Raw genomic sequence first — 12,615 nt, forward strand, 5'->3', positions numbered from 1 at the left:
TGAATGAATCCTTCTTGTACAGTCAGGTGTTAGTCCTCCAGTAAAACTTCTGTTGTTGTTTCAGTTTTGCTCTGGAGATCAGCCGGTCATGAGGGTCTATGAAACTGTCCTGCACAAACAGGAAGTGCAGCATACTGTGTTGGTCCACAGTCCAGTCAATCAGGAGCTCTTCTCTAACTATTATCCTCTGCTGGTTGACGACCCGAACGCCGTCTGTGTTTACAAAGACGACCACTTCATCTGGAGGCCGTACGCCATGAGTGATGAACACAGGTAAGACCTACAAAGAGATAAATGTAACGGGCTCAGCTGAAGTAACTGAAACCATCCATCCATCATCTATACACCACCTAATCCTCATCAGGGTTGCAGAGGGCTGGAGCCTATCCCAGCTGACTCGGGCGAAGGCAGGGGACACCCTGGACCGGTCACCAGTCTGTCTCAGGGCTACATATACAGACAAACAATCACACTCACATTCACACCTACGGACAATTTAGAGTAACCAATTAACCTCAGCATATTTTTGGACTGTGGGAGGAAGCTGGAGAAAACCCACACATGCACAGGGAGAACATGCAAACTCCATGCAGAAAGATCCTGGGAATATGACCGGGGATCTTTTAGCTGCAAGGCGAAAGTGCTAACCATCACGCCACTGTGCAGCCCGAGCCGAAACCAGAACATGAATAATAGGAGAATCTACCGACATTATGAAAGCTGTCGTCACTTGAGTTGTTGTAGTTGATGATAATGTTTCTGTTTGTTGCTGTGTGACACTCTGTCAGGTATGAACTGGTGGAGAGACCGGGAGAAAACCAGATGTATGCTCATGAGTGTAACAAAAAACGGTTTAATATTTGGGATCATGTCACCATCGCTCTGCATGTGGGCAAACAGGTATCTTCACTGCTTATTCTCTGGAAACTGCTGAAGTCTTTAATGCACCCACAGTTGTTAAAAAAAAAAAAAAAAAGTCCCTTTTTTGTGCAACCTCTGTTTTGTCCAGTACATCAGAAAGCATCTTTAAAAAGAAAAGTTAATTTGAATCATGGAATCACACACTGTTGAGTAACTTTATATTGAAGTTACAGCTTGTATTAACAATTTCAACGAGTCTCATTTTATAAACATGAAAAATTTAGCTTGTCTTGTCATTCTGCTATATTTATTTTTCAGGTGCTGAAGTTCGATGCTGATCAACTGAGAAAGAACCTCAAGTTCTGCCACCAGGGTGAACCAGCTATCGGGACTTTTGATAGTTTCGAGGAGGCTAAAAACCAAGTTAACGATCTGTGGCCACTGGAGGAGGAGTGTTCACTAAAGCAGCGTTTCACAGGTATTACAGCTGAAACTCACTGAGCTGAACTGACTTCACAATCACCAGCTTTTCTTTGATCATTCTGGATGAAAACTTGATTCTATTGACTGTATGAACCTGTTTACCCCGAAAAACACGAACACCTGGGAAGATTTGAAAACGGCAAAAATGACAGAAAAGTCCAAGAAACTACAGTTCGGCTGTGTTTGGACTTTTTTATTGTAAAGTAAGAAGCTGTTGCTGCAGTGTTGGTGTCTGAAAATGGTTTACACAGTTTACATTGAAACGATGAACAAGTACAAGCAAAAACAGACAAAAATGTGGAAAAAAATGAAATATCCTGTGGCCAAAAATATCATCATTAATTCGTCAAAGCGGAAACCAACTTAGTATTTTGAAGTTTGGAATTTTTTTCAGTGTGCTGGATCAGCATGTATCTACAGCGAGTAACCATGACAACAGAGATGTAGATGTCAACAAGCTACCAGCTCATTCATTTGTAAAATTACAAAAACATGGCTGAGCAGCTTACTAATCTGAAAGACGCTGTTAAATTATATTCATTATTTGTCAACTACATGCACAATAATTTTATTACTACATTATTTACAATTATTCTGAACAATATTAAAGTCATTTTAACTTTTTTAAAATAGGTTTTTGAGTTTTTTAAATTAATGTAAGGACAATCTTGAAGTCATTATTGACCGATTTTGAGACATTTCGGGGGGAAAAATTGAATCACGCACAAGTCATTCTGTACAACTTTCATGTTCTTAAAAACACCAGATGATTCTGATGCACCTGTACACATCATCAGTAATGTAACCTGGGGTCATAGGGTGTTTCGGGTCTTTCAACATTAGACACCCTCGCCCAGGCGACCCAGCTGCGGTTGATCAAGTCACAGCTTGTGTACAGGTAGCATTTGCTTCCCCCCATGGCTCTCCTCTCTGGATCCTGAGCCATCTTGACGCTTTCTCCGCTGCTTCGGTGATGTTCATGTCATTTTAGCCAAATATTTTAATACTTTTTGACATTTTTGGAGTAATCTTGGGCAAGTTTTTAGTCATGTGGGACAAACTTTGACTCATTTTGGCAAAATAAATTTAAATCATTTTGGGCAAATTTCAAATAATTTTGGAGCTTGAACTGAGATTCAGTTTTGTCTTCATTTCCTTTAATCTCAAAAACAGAGGCAAAGTAGTTGGAAAAGTTAACATGAACAACAGAAAAGAAATGAAAATATCACATTTTTTACCACCAGAGTTGATGTTTTGTCTCTCTGTGCCAGATCTCAGACTGGTTCTTGTTGGGAGGACTGGATCAGGGAAGAGCTCCAGTGGAAACAACATACTGGCAAGAGACGCCTTCAGTACTGGTGGTGCTGCTGCAGGTAACACTGGATGTTTAGTCCATGTGGAGCCACCTTTTGTCCAGGATTGGTAATGCCTTTGTGCGCTTGAAAACATTGTTGATTCTACATTTCATAGAAGTTAAACTTGAAGTTTCATCATTTATAATTTACACCAGGGGTCACTAACTGCTGGACCGAGGTCCAGAAGCGGATCCAGACGCCATCATATATGGACCCGAACCTATAATCAGTCAATTGTAATGTGATATTAAATTTGATGGGTCACTTCTATTTTACTGGTGCAGCTTTTCCAGTGTTTACTGCTTTGGTTATCAGCTCAGGAAACACACAGACTAGTTACGTACCAGTTCAGCCACCCCACATGACACTACTCAGCCAATGAAGACTCTGGTGCTAAACATCGCAGCTCTGCCTTCAGAAAACAGTTGAGAGGAGAGTAACAGAGAGAAGGATGGACAAAAAGAAAAATAAATAAATCAGCACCGAGAGAAAAACATGCTGACCCTGTTTGCCTCAACATACAGCTGTGAGGCAGCTTTTCAACTATATACTATTACAATTATAACTAAAGAGCACCAAATGTGTTTGAGAACGACCCTGACACCATTCAGGCCACAATTCAAAATACTGCAGGGCAAGCTGCAGCTCAGTTCTCCCATTAAGCAGCAGGGGTAGAAGAGGAGTGATAGAAGACAGGGTAAAAATGTTAAACTGTTCAATTGTTTAATTTGTTTGTAGACTGAGGTACTATTAAAGATGTATTTAAGTTGGTTCAGGTTGTTCAGTCATAATTTTTGTCAAGTTCTGCACTTTATTGTAAGATGTACAGTTATATCAAAATGTATTTATTAATAAATGTTGTCAAAAGGTTTTTGAACCGTACTGAATTTAATTGATTTGACAGTCAGTTATTGATTACATGCAGATACTAATAAAACTATTAGGTTACATCAACATATATGACAGGAAATTAACTTTTGGGACATGGTGTAAACTGTGTTTCTTCTCCTCAGGGAACGTTCACTGCTGTCTGCAGATGGAGAAGGTGTTCGACTGGGAAGTGACCGTCGTTGACACTCCTGGACTCTCGGAAACGTTTGAAATACAGACGGAGATCTTAAAATGCATCAACATGTTGGCCCCGGGGCCTCACGCCTTCCTGCTGGTCATCAAAGTGGGGCCCCAAATCAATGAAGAACAAGACACTGTGAGGCAGATGGAGGAGATCTTTGGAAAGAATGTCTGGTGGTACACCTTCATAGTCCTCACTTCTGACATTCAGTCAGAGATGGACGTCCAAATTCTGGAAAAAAACAAAACTGAGCTGAAGAAGATCCTGCCCGGTAGAGTGAAAGACAGATGCTACGTCCTCAACAACAACCAGCAGGTCTGGGATCTGCTGGACGAGGTGGCCAAGATGGCTGTAGAGAACAATGTTTACTCCTGCAAGGATTGAGTCATCCAGGGTGAGATCACAGATGTTGATGGTGCAATTAGAGGATTAAAAAAATATTTTTTACGCACTGATTTTTTTTTCACAGATGTATAAAATCAAGAGTATTTTAAATGGATGGCTTTATTGTGTTTTTAACAAAAGAACACAGCACAAACTAAAAAAACAAAACACAAATGCGCCTATATGTTAAGTTAAGGTTTCATGAAACAACCCTCAGAGAAAATAACTTTTTCTTTCATCATTACTTGGCATATAACCTTGTACAGCTTATCTCCAGGAAGTTTGAGGTGTTTCAAGGTTTCAGTAATGTTGGAGATCTTTGGGGTCATTTTGAACACATTTTTAGTGATGCTGAACAACTTTTCAGCTATGTTTGAAAAAGAAATGCAGACACTTTGGACACATTTGAGTCATTTTGGACACATTTTAGTTCTTTTCGAGCTTAGCTCGTTGTACACAGTTTTGTACTCATTTCCCCGAAACTTAACAGCAGCAGTGAAAAGTGGAATGACCCACAAAGAACCAAGAGAAACATAAAAAGGAAATACTGCAGGTGGCAATGAACTTCAACAATCCTTTAACATCTGTAGCTTCTAACAGCAGATGGGATGTTTTGTGTCTCTTTGTTCCTGTGCCAGACCTCAGACTGGTTCTTGTTGGGAGGACTGGATCAGGGAAGAGCACCAGTGGAAACATCATACTGGCAAGAGACGCCTTCAGTACTGGTGGTGCTGCTGCCAGTTCATCATCAGGTAACATGGGATGACTATAAATCTGGTAAATATCAAAGATAATTTACAATACTGGCTGTTGACAACCTGCAAGCCAGTTCAAGTAAGTGCAGTCTGTGCTTCTAGCGAAAGGTGTTGCTTCTATCTAAGATAGTGAGGATTGTGGTGTTACCTTCAGAGCGAGGTAGACCAGTAATGTGGGACCAGGGATGGTGTGGTTCAGGAAGAAGTTGGAGGAGGATGGAGGAAGCTCTGTGTGAAGCTTAGCTACAGGCACAGGTGGAGAAAACTGAATCACTGACGAAGGAGGCCAATGGTTCTGTAAAACCCACAGAGGAAGAATGTCCTCACTGAAACACAGACATTGGAACAGGCGATTTGATGGACAGTTTTCATGGAGTAGATGGTCACGTTGTGCCTCTTAGACCACCTGCTTGATCTCCCAACTGGACACTCCCATCACACAGGAGGAGTTAATGGTTTTCACCCTCAAGTCTTCCTCAGGGGATATGACTTGGCGTGGGGCCGATGGGCTTCATGTCATTGGGACCAGGCTGGTAGTTAAAAGTGAAACTAAATCATCCCAGGAACGAAACCCACTGAGCCTGGTAAGAGCTGAGTCAGGAAGCATTTTGTAGATATGAAAAGTTTCTGGTTGGTCCAGGCCACAAAGCGATGCATTGATGCCTCCAACCAGCGCTTCCATTCCTGAAGGGCCAGGACCACAGCTAGCAGTTCTGTCTTGATGCTGTCTGGACCTATCTCAGATTCTAAAAGAGTACCTTTTCCACCCTTAATCTTGACCACGATAATGCTTCCAGAATTTGGTTGTGAAAGTAATGCATTTTGGACAAGCAAAACATTTATAGACTGGGACCTGACAGTTTGACGAGACAAACCAACAAACAGAACGTGACTGACCAGGTGTAGCCAGTTTTGGTGACAAACAATCAAACATTTTGTCCAGTGGAGGTAATGAACTTTTTGGAACTTGGTGTAAACTGTGTTTCTTCTCCTCAGGGAACATTCACTGCTGTCTGCAGATGGAGAAGGTGTTCGACTGGGAGGTGACCATCGTTGACACTCCTGGACTCTCAGAAAAATTAGAAATACAGAAGGAGATCTTAAAATGCATCGCCATGTCAGCCCCAGGGCCCCACGCCTTCCTGCTGGTCATTAAGGTGGGGCCCCAAATCAATGAAGAACAAGACACTGTGAGGCAGATGGAGGAGATCTTTGGAGAGAACGTCTGGAGCCACACCTTCGTAGTCCTCACCGACGACAACAAGTTGGAGATGGACGTCCAAATTTTGGAAGAAAACAAAACTGAGCTGAAGAAGATCCTGCCCAGTCGAGTTAAAGACAGATGCTACGTCCTCAACAACAACCAGCAGGTCTGGGATCTGCTGGACGAGGTGGCCAAGATGGCTGTAGAGAACAAAGTTTACTCCTGCAAGGATAGAGTCATCCAGGGTGAGATCACAGATGCTGATGGTGCAATTATAGGCTCAAGAATGTTTTTTATACACTGATTTATTTCACAGATGTATAAAATCAAGAGTATTTTAAATGAATGGCTTTATTGTGTTTTTAACAAAAGAACACGACGCGAAATCATAAATCAAAACAACAATATGCCTCATGTTAAGATTTCATGAAACGACCCTCAGACAAAATAACTTTTTCTTTCGTCATTACTTGGTGTATAACTTTGCACAGCTTATCTCCAGGATGTTTGAGGTGTTGGCTCTTTTGGACAAGGTTTCAGTAATGTTGGAGATCTTTGAGGTCATTTTGAACACATTTTTAGTGATGTTGAACAACTTTTCAGCTTTGTTTGAAAAAGAAATGCAGACACTTTGCACACATTTGAGTCATTTTGGACACATTTTGAGTTATTTTGGAGCTCAGCTTGTTATACACAGTTTTGTCCCTATTTTCCTGAATCTTTACAGCAGCGGTGAAAAGTGGAATGACCCACAAAGAACCAAGAGAAATGTTAATAGGAAATACTGCAGGTGGCAGTGAACTTCAACAATCCTTTAACATCTGTAGCTTCTAACAGCAGATGGGATGTTTTGTGTCTCTTTGTTCCTGTGACAGATCTCAGACTGGTTCTTGTTGGGAGGACTGGATCAGGGAAGAGCTCCAGTGGAAACATCATACTGGCAAGAGACGCCTTCAGTACTGGTGGTGCTGCTGCCAGTTCATCATCAGGTAACATGGGATGACTATAAATCTGGTAAATATTATCAAAGATAGTAAGTAAGTGCAGTCTGTGCTCCTCGCGAAAGGTGTTGCTTCTACAGTGCGGATTGTGATGTTACCTTCAGAGGAAGGTAGATCTTTGGAGAGAACGTCTGGTGGTACACCTTCATAGTCCTCACCTACGACTACCAGTCAGAGACGGACTTTGAGCTTCATGTTGCCATAACTGAAGACGAGATGAAAAAGATCCTGCCCCAGAGAGTGGGAGACAGATTCTACAACCTTAACATCAACTTCTGGAACTCTCTGCAGAACTATTATTTGCTGAAGGAAGTGGAAAACATGGTCACTGCAAATAGAGGAAAGTTCTACTCTGTCCAGGACAGAGCCAGAAAAAGAAGGATTATAGATGTTGATGGTGCGAATATAGATTGAAGAAAAATCAATTTTCATGCACTGATTTACTCCACAGATGCAGTAATTTTAACCTCAGGTTTTATTGTGTTTTTTTTTGTATTTCCATTCATAAGACTAGAAAAGCATTTAGACAGCACAGACCTCCACCAAGGCTGCTCATTCCTTGTATCATTTCCAACGGATAAGTCCCGATAAGTCCATACTGGTCGATTTTTCATAGGATTGCAATCATGTGATCATCAGGAGGCAACTAAAGTACTGTTCACTTGATAATTACTGTTACAACGGTCCCATTATCTTGCAATGATAAAGACATCTCTACAAAAAATCTTGGTTCCAGACTATAATCTGCATCACTGACAAAATCTAATGAATTGGTCCTTGTTTAGTTTCTGACCTTTCTGGAAAATTTCATCCAAATCCATCAGTATATGTTTGAGCAATGCTGCTAACAGACAGACAGACAAACTCAAACTGGCAAAAACATAAACTCCAACTTGTAGGAGGTAATAAAAATTGTATGTTATTGATAATAACAACTCCCTGTTGGGGAAATGAACCCCAGCTTTCCACATAACAAGCAGAGATACTGTCCACTATACAAACAAGGGAAGTGGAGGCTGTCATGTGACCACAGTGAGCCAATCACAGCTTCATAACTACAATACAGCAAATAACAATTGATCGTTTGTGTGATCAGTAGTAACTTAGGTTTACGATGTACGATGTTTACGAAGCTGAAATGTTTTAAAGACATGAAGTTTAGTCACTTTTATAAATACTTTCGTTATCAGGAGTTAACCTAACTATGACTTCTGACTGGACAAGCAGTGTTCACTGGAGCAGCATTTCCCAGATATTACAGCTGTAACTCACTGAGCTGAACTGACTTCACAATCACCAGATTTTCTTTGCTCAGTTCATCGTGTTTTCAGCTTTGCATGAAAACATGATCCTGTTCACTGTATAAACCTGTTTTTGCCAAAAAAACAAGAACAGATTGAAATGTTGGAAAACGGCAAAAATGACAGAAAATCCCTAGAAACTACAGTTTGGATGTGTTTGGACTTTTGTTACAAAGAAGCTGCTGTTGCTGCGGTGTTGGTATCTTAAAATGGTTTTCACAGTTTAGAACAATTCAGAACAATAAACAAGTGCTCGCAAAATGTTTAAAAAAACAAAAGGATAAACTGTGGCCAAAAATGTTGTCACATTTTTTCAACATCCATTTTGTCCAATCACATCAGAAGTACCGCCCATGAATTTCTAAAAATGGAAACCAACTAAATATTTCTAAGTTTACCGTCTTATTTCAATGAGTTGGATCAACATGTATCTACAGTGAGTAACCATGACAACAGAGATGCAGATGTCAACAAGGTAAGAGCTAATTTATTACAAAAATGATTGAATGATTTTAAATAATGGTTTGAATTTACCATTTGTCAACTGTTTGGTCATTATTTTATCATTACATTATTTACAGTCATTCTGAACAATTTTAAAGTCATTTTAGATTTTTTCCGTAAATTTTCAAGTTTTTTTTTTAAAATCAATTTCGGAAAGTCTTTGAATTATGATAGACTAATTTCAAGGTAATTTGGGAAAAAATGTTTGAGTTACATTGCACAAGTTTTTAATCATTATGTTCAAGTTTAAAGTCATTTTTGACACAATTGTACTATTTTTTTTATATAAATTTTGACAAGTTTAAAGCCACGTTGGACAAGCTTTGACTTATTTTGGCAAAAAGAAATTTGAATCATTTTAGACAATTTTTAAGTAATTCTGGAGCTTGAATCGAGATTCAGTTTTGTCCTCATTTCCTTGAATCTCTTTAAAAAAAAGCATGACTGGCAGAAAAAGAAGGGAAATATCACAGTTTTTACCACCAGATGGGATGTTTTGTGTCTCCTTGTTCCAGTGCAAGACCTCAGACTGGTTCTTGTTGGGAGGACTGGATCAGGGAAGAGCTCCAGTGGAAACATCATCATGGGAAGAGACGCCTTCAGTACTGGTGGTGCTGCTGCCAGTTCATCATCAGGTGACATGGGTAAATCTGAAACAGGTAAATATTACCAATGGTGATTGTTAATATTGGCTGTTGACAACCAGCTAGTCAGTTCAAGTAAGTGCAGTCTGTGCTTCTAGTGAAAAGTGCAGCTTCTATCTAAGATAGTGAGGATTGTAGTGTTACCTTTAGAGAGAGGTAGACCAGTAATGTGGTACCAGGGGTGGAGTGGTTCAGGAAGAAGTCTGAGGAGGCTGGAGGAAGCTCGGTGTGAAGCTTAGCTTAGATGGAGAAGGGACGGCTGAACACCAGAAACACTGACGAAGGAGGGCAACTGTTCTGTAAAACCCATGGTGGAGGAACGTTCTCACTGGAACACTGACCACCTGGCAGACATTGGAACAAAGAGGTGATCTGATGGACAGTTTTCATGGAGTGGACGGTCACGTTGTGCCTCTTAGACCACCTGCTTAATCTCCCACCTGACCGCCCTCATCACACAGGAGGAGGAGTGAATGGTTTTAATCACCAAGTCTTCCTCAAGGGATGTCAATGGGTGATGAGCTTCATGTCCCTGGAACCAGGGTGGTAGACGAAAGTGAAATCAAAACATCCCAGGAGCAAAGTCCACTGAGCCTGATGAGAGCTGAGCCAGGAAGCATTTTATAGACATGAAAGGTTTTGTGGTTTGTCCAGGGCCAAAAGGGATATGTTAAGCCCTCCAGCCAATGCCTCAATTCGGACCAGAATCACAGCTAGTAGTTCTGTCCTGATGCTGTAGTTCTTGTCTGCAGAGAACAAACCAGCCAGAAAAGACGGAACACCTTGTGATCACCAGAACAGTGTTGGGAAAAGATAACCCTGACTCCAGTGTCAGTGGCATCAACTTTGAACTGTTTGCAGAGATCTGGGTGAGAAAACACAGGAACTAAAGAGAACAGTTCTTGGAATTGGTTGAAGGCTAGGTCAGTGGTGGGGACCATGTGAAGGGACCTTAGAAGAGGTGAGTGATTCTCAGATGTACGTCTCTTTGGATAAAAGCATTTGCTAAATGAGATTGTCGGATTGCAGAATTGATACAAGGGAGTTGCTACTCGACAATCAAAGTAAAATTCAGTGTGAAAGTGAAGGCTTTAGCAGGTGAAACACTGATGCAAAGATGAGCTGAATAAGCACACATGTGGATCTACTCCTGGAAACACAATGGATCAGAAGAGTTGTAAACAAGATGAGGTAATAGTAACGTTATGTAGAAAGTAATACTCAACTGGTTCACAGATAAAGGTTGGAGAGTTACTGAGAAAGTAGTGAAATCACAGAACAATGTGGCTCTGGAGAGCAAAAGGAGTCAGGGTTTAACATAGTGCTTGGTGAGGTGAGCTGCAGGTGTGTGTGATCAGCCAGATGCAAACAAATGAGCCACACCCTCAGTAAATATGGAAATAAGGTTAATATAAATAATGGGCTGGTGAAACGAGTTGGGATAATGGAAAACCAAAGCTGTAGGTGTGTCATCAGCCAGGTGCAAACAAATGAGCCATGCCGAGCTGGGGAAATGCAAAACCAAAAAACAACCTAAATACAGAATTGTGTACATGAACTTTACAAAGATGTTTCACCGTGCTGAATGTATCTTCCAACAACTTGCTTGTCTTGAGAAGAAGTTGCTCCCGATGACAGACAGCACCTTGCATGGAAGTTCTGTCACTTTTGAGGTGTGAATGTGTGAACAAGGAACACATTAAGTGCTTTGAGTACCACTAAGGTAGAAGGCGCCATATATGTACAAACCATTTATCGTTTAAAAACATGAAAACTGTGTTTCTTCTCCTCAGGGAATGTTCAGTGCTGTCTGCAGACGGAGAAGGTCCAAATGGAAGGTGACGATCATTGACACTCCTGGATTCTCAGAAACACCTGAAGTGAAGACAGAGATCAGGAGATGTGTCGACATGTTGTCCCTGGGGCCCCACGCCTTCCTGCTGGTCATCAAGGTGGGGCCCCAAATGGATGAAGAACAAGACACCATGAGGCAGATGGAGGAGATCTTTGGAGAGAACATCTGGAGCCACACCTTCGTCGTCCTCACCTATGACGACCAGCCGGAGACAGACGTTGAGCTTCAGGTGGCCATAGCCAAAGCCAAGCTGAAAAAGGTCCTGCCCCAGAGAGTGGGAAACAGATACTATGACCTCAACATCAACTCCTGGAACTCCCAGCAGTGCCTTGATTTGCTGAGGGCAGTGGAAAAGATGGTTGTTGCAAATAGAGAGAAGTTCTACTCTGTCCAGGACAGAACCGGAAAAAGGAAGATTATAGATGTTGATGGTGCGAATATAGATTGAAGAAAAATCAGTTTTTATGCACTGGTTTACTCCGTAGACTGAGTATCTTTAACCACAGGTTTTCTTGTGTTTTTTTTTCTGTATTTCCATTCATTTTCATTCCTTGTATCATTTCCAACGGATAAGTCCCGATAAGTCCATACTGGTCGATTTTCATAGGATTGCAATCATGTGATCATCAGGAGGCAACTAAAGTACTGTTCACTTGATAATTACTGTTACAATGGTCCCATTATCTCACAATGATAAAGACATCTTTATAAAACCTTGGATCCAGGCAATAATCCACGTCGCTGACAAAATCTAATCAATTGATCTTTGTGTCATTTCTGACTGTCCCTGAAAATTTCATCCAAATCTGTTTATACATGTTTGAGTAATGTTGCTAACAGACAAACAAACAGACAAACCAGTGTCAGCAACACAAAATAGAAAATCAACAAACACACCGATGGCTCTTCACCCCGTTTCATTAAAACATAATTCAATTCAATTGTATGTAAATGGAGCTAATTACAAATCTGATTGTCTCAAGACGCTTTACAGAACCCAAGTGGCCTGAACACCCAGAGCAGCCCTAAGGTGACAGTGGCAAGAAAAACTCCCCTTTAACAGGTGGGCAGCTGTGGCTCAGATCTGTGGCAATGATCAAAGGGTCGGCGGTTCAATTCCCGCTCTGTCCTAGTCATGGTCTGTCCAAGCCTCTCACACTGGTGTATGGATGTTGGTGGTGTGCGAAGGGGCCGTA

General features: G+C 41.1%; 3 protein-coding genes across 4 annotated transcripts in view; all 3 read left to right on the top strand.

Annotated features, from left to right (window-relative positions):
• Nucleotides 1–12,615, top strand: part of LOC110972118 (GTPase IMAP family member 8-like) — a 323,852-nt gene that overhangs the window by 71,300 nt on the left and 239,937 nt on the right. Inside the window, exons 7-9 of the mRNA XM_051937134.1 lie at nucleotides 4,794–4,907; nucleotides 5,907–6,359; nucleotides 6,990–7,103. Of these exons, the coding sequence (XP_051793094.1) occupies nucleotides 4,794–4,907; nucleotides 5,907–6,359; nucleotides 6,990–7,103 (681 nt within the window). The remainder of the gene's footprint in view (nucleotides 1–4,793; nucleotides 4,908–5,906; nucleotides 6,360–6,989; nucleotides 7,104–12,615) is intronic.
• LOC110972346 (uncharacterized) overlaps nucleotides 1–12,615 on the top strand; it is a 185,039-nt gene that overhangs the window by 38,647 nt on the left and 133,777 nt on the right. The gene's annotated exons all lie outside the window — the stretch shown is intronic.
• LOC127530457 (uncharacterized) overlaps nucleotides 1–12,615 on the top strand; it is a 105,189-nt gene that overhangs the window by 1,514 nt on the left and 91,060 nt on the right. The window contains exons 2-3 of one of the 2 annotated variants that reach the window (XM_051937137.1): nucleotides 65–273; nucleotides 365–766. In XM_051937137.1, the coding sequence (XP_051793097.1) occupies nucleotides 65–273; nucleotides 365–500 (345 nt within the window). In that variant the 3' untranslated portion in view covers nucleotides 501–766. Of the gene's footprint in view, nucleotides 1–64; nucleotides 274–364; nucleotides 767–1,179; nucleotides 1,340–12,615 lie in introns of those variants that run through there. The other variant, XM_051937138.1, reaches the window with a different exon arrangement.

Source organism: Acanthochromis polyacanthus, chromosome 17, assembly GCF_021347895.1.
Source record: "Acanthochromis polyacanthus isolate Apoly-LR-REF ecotype Palm Island chromosome 17, KAUST_Apoly_ChrSc, whole genome shotgun sequence".
Lineage (NCBI taxonomy): Eukaryota > Metazoa > Chordata > Actinopteri > Pomacentridae > Acanthochromis > Acanthochromis polyacanthus.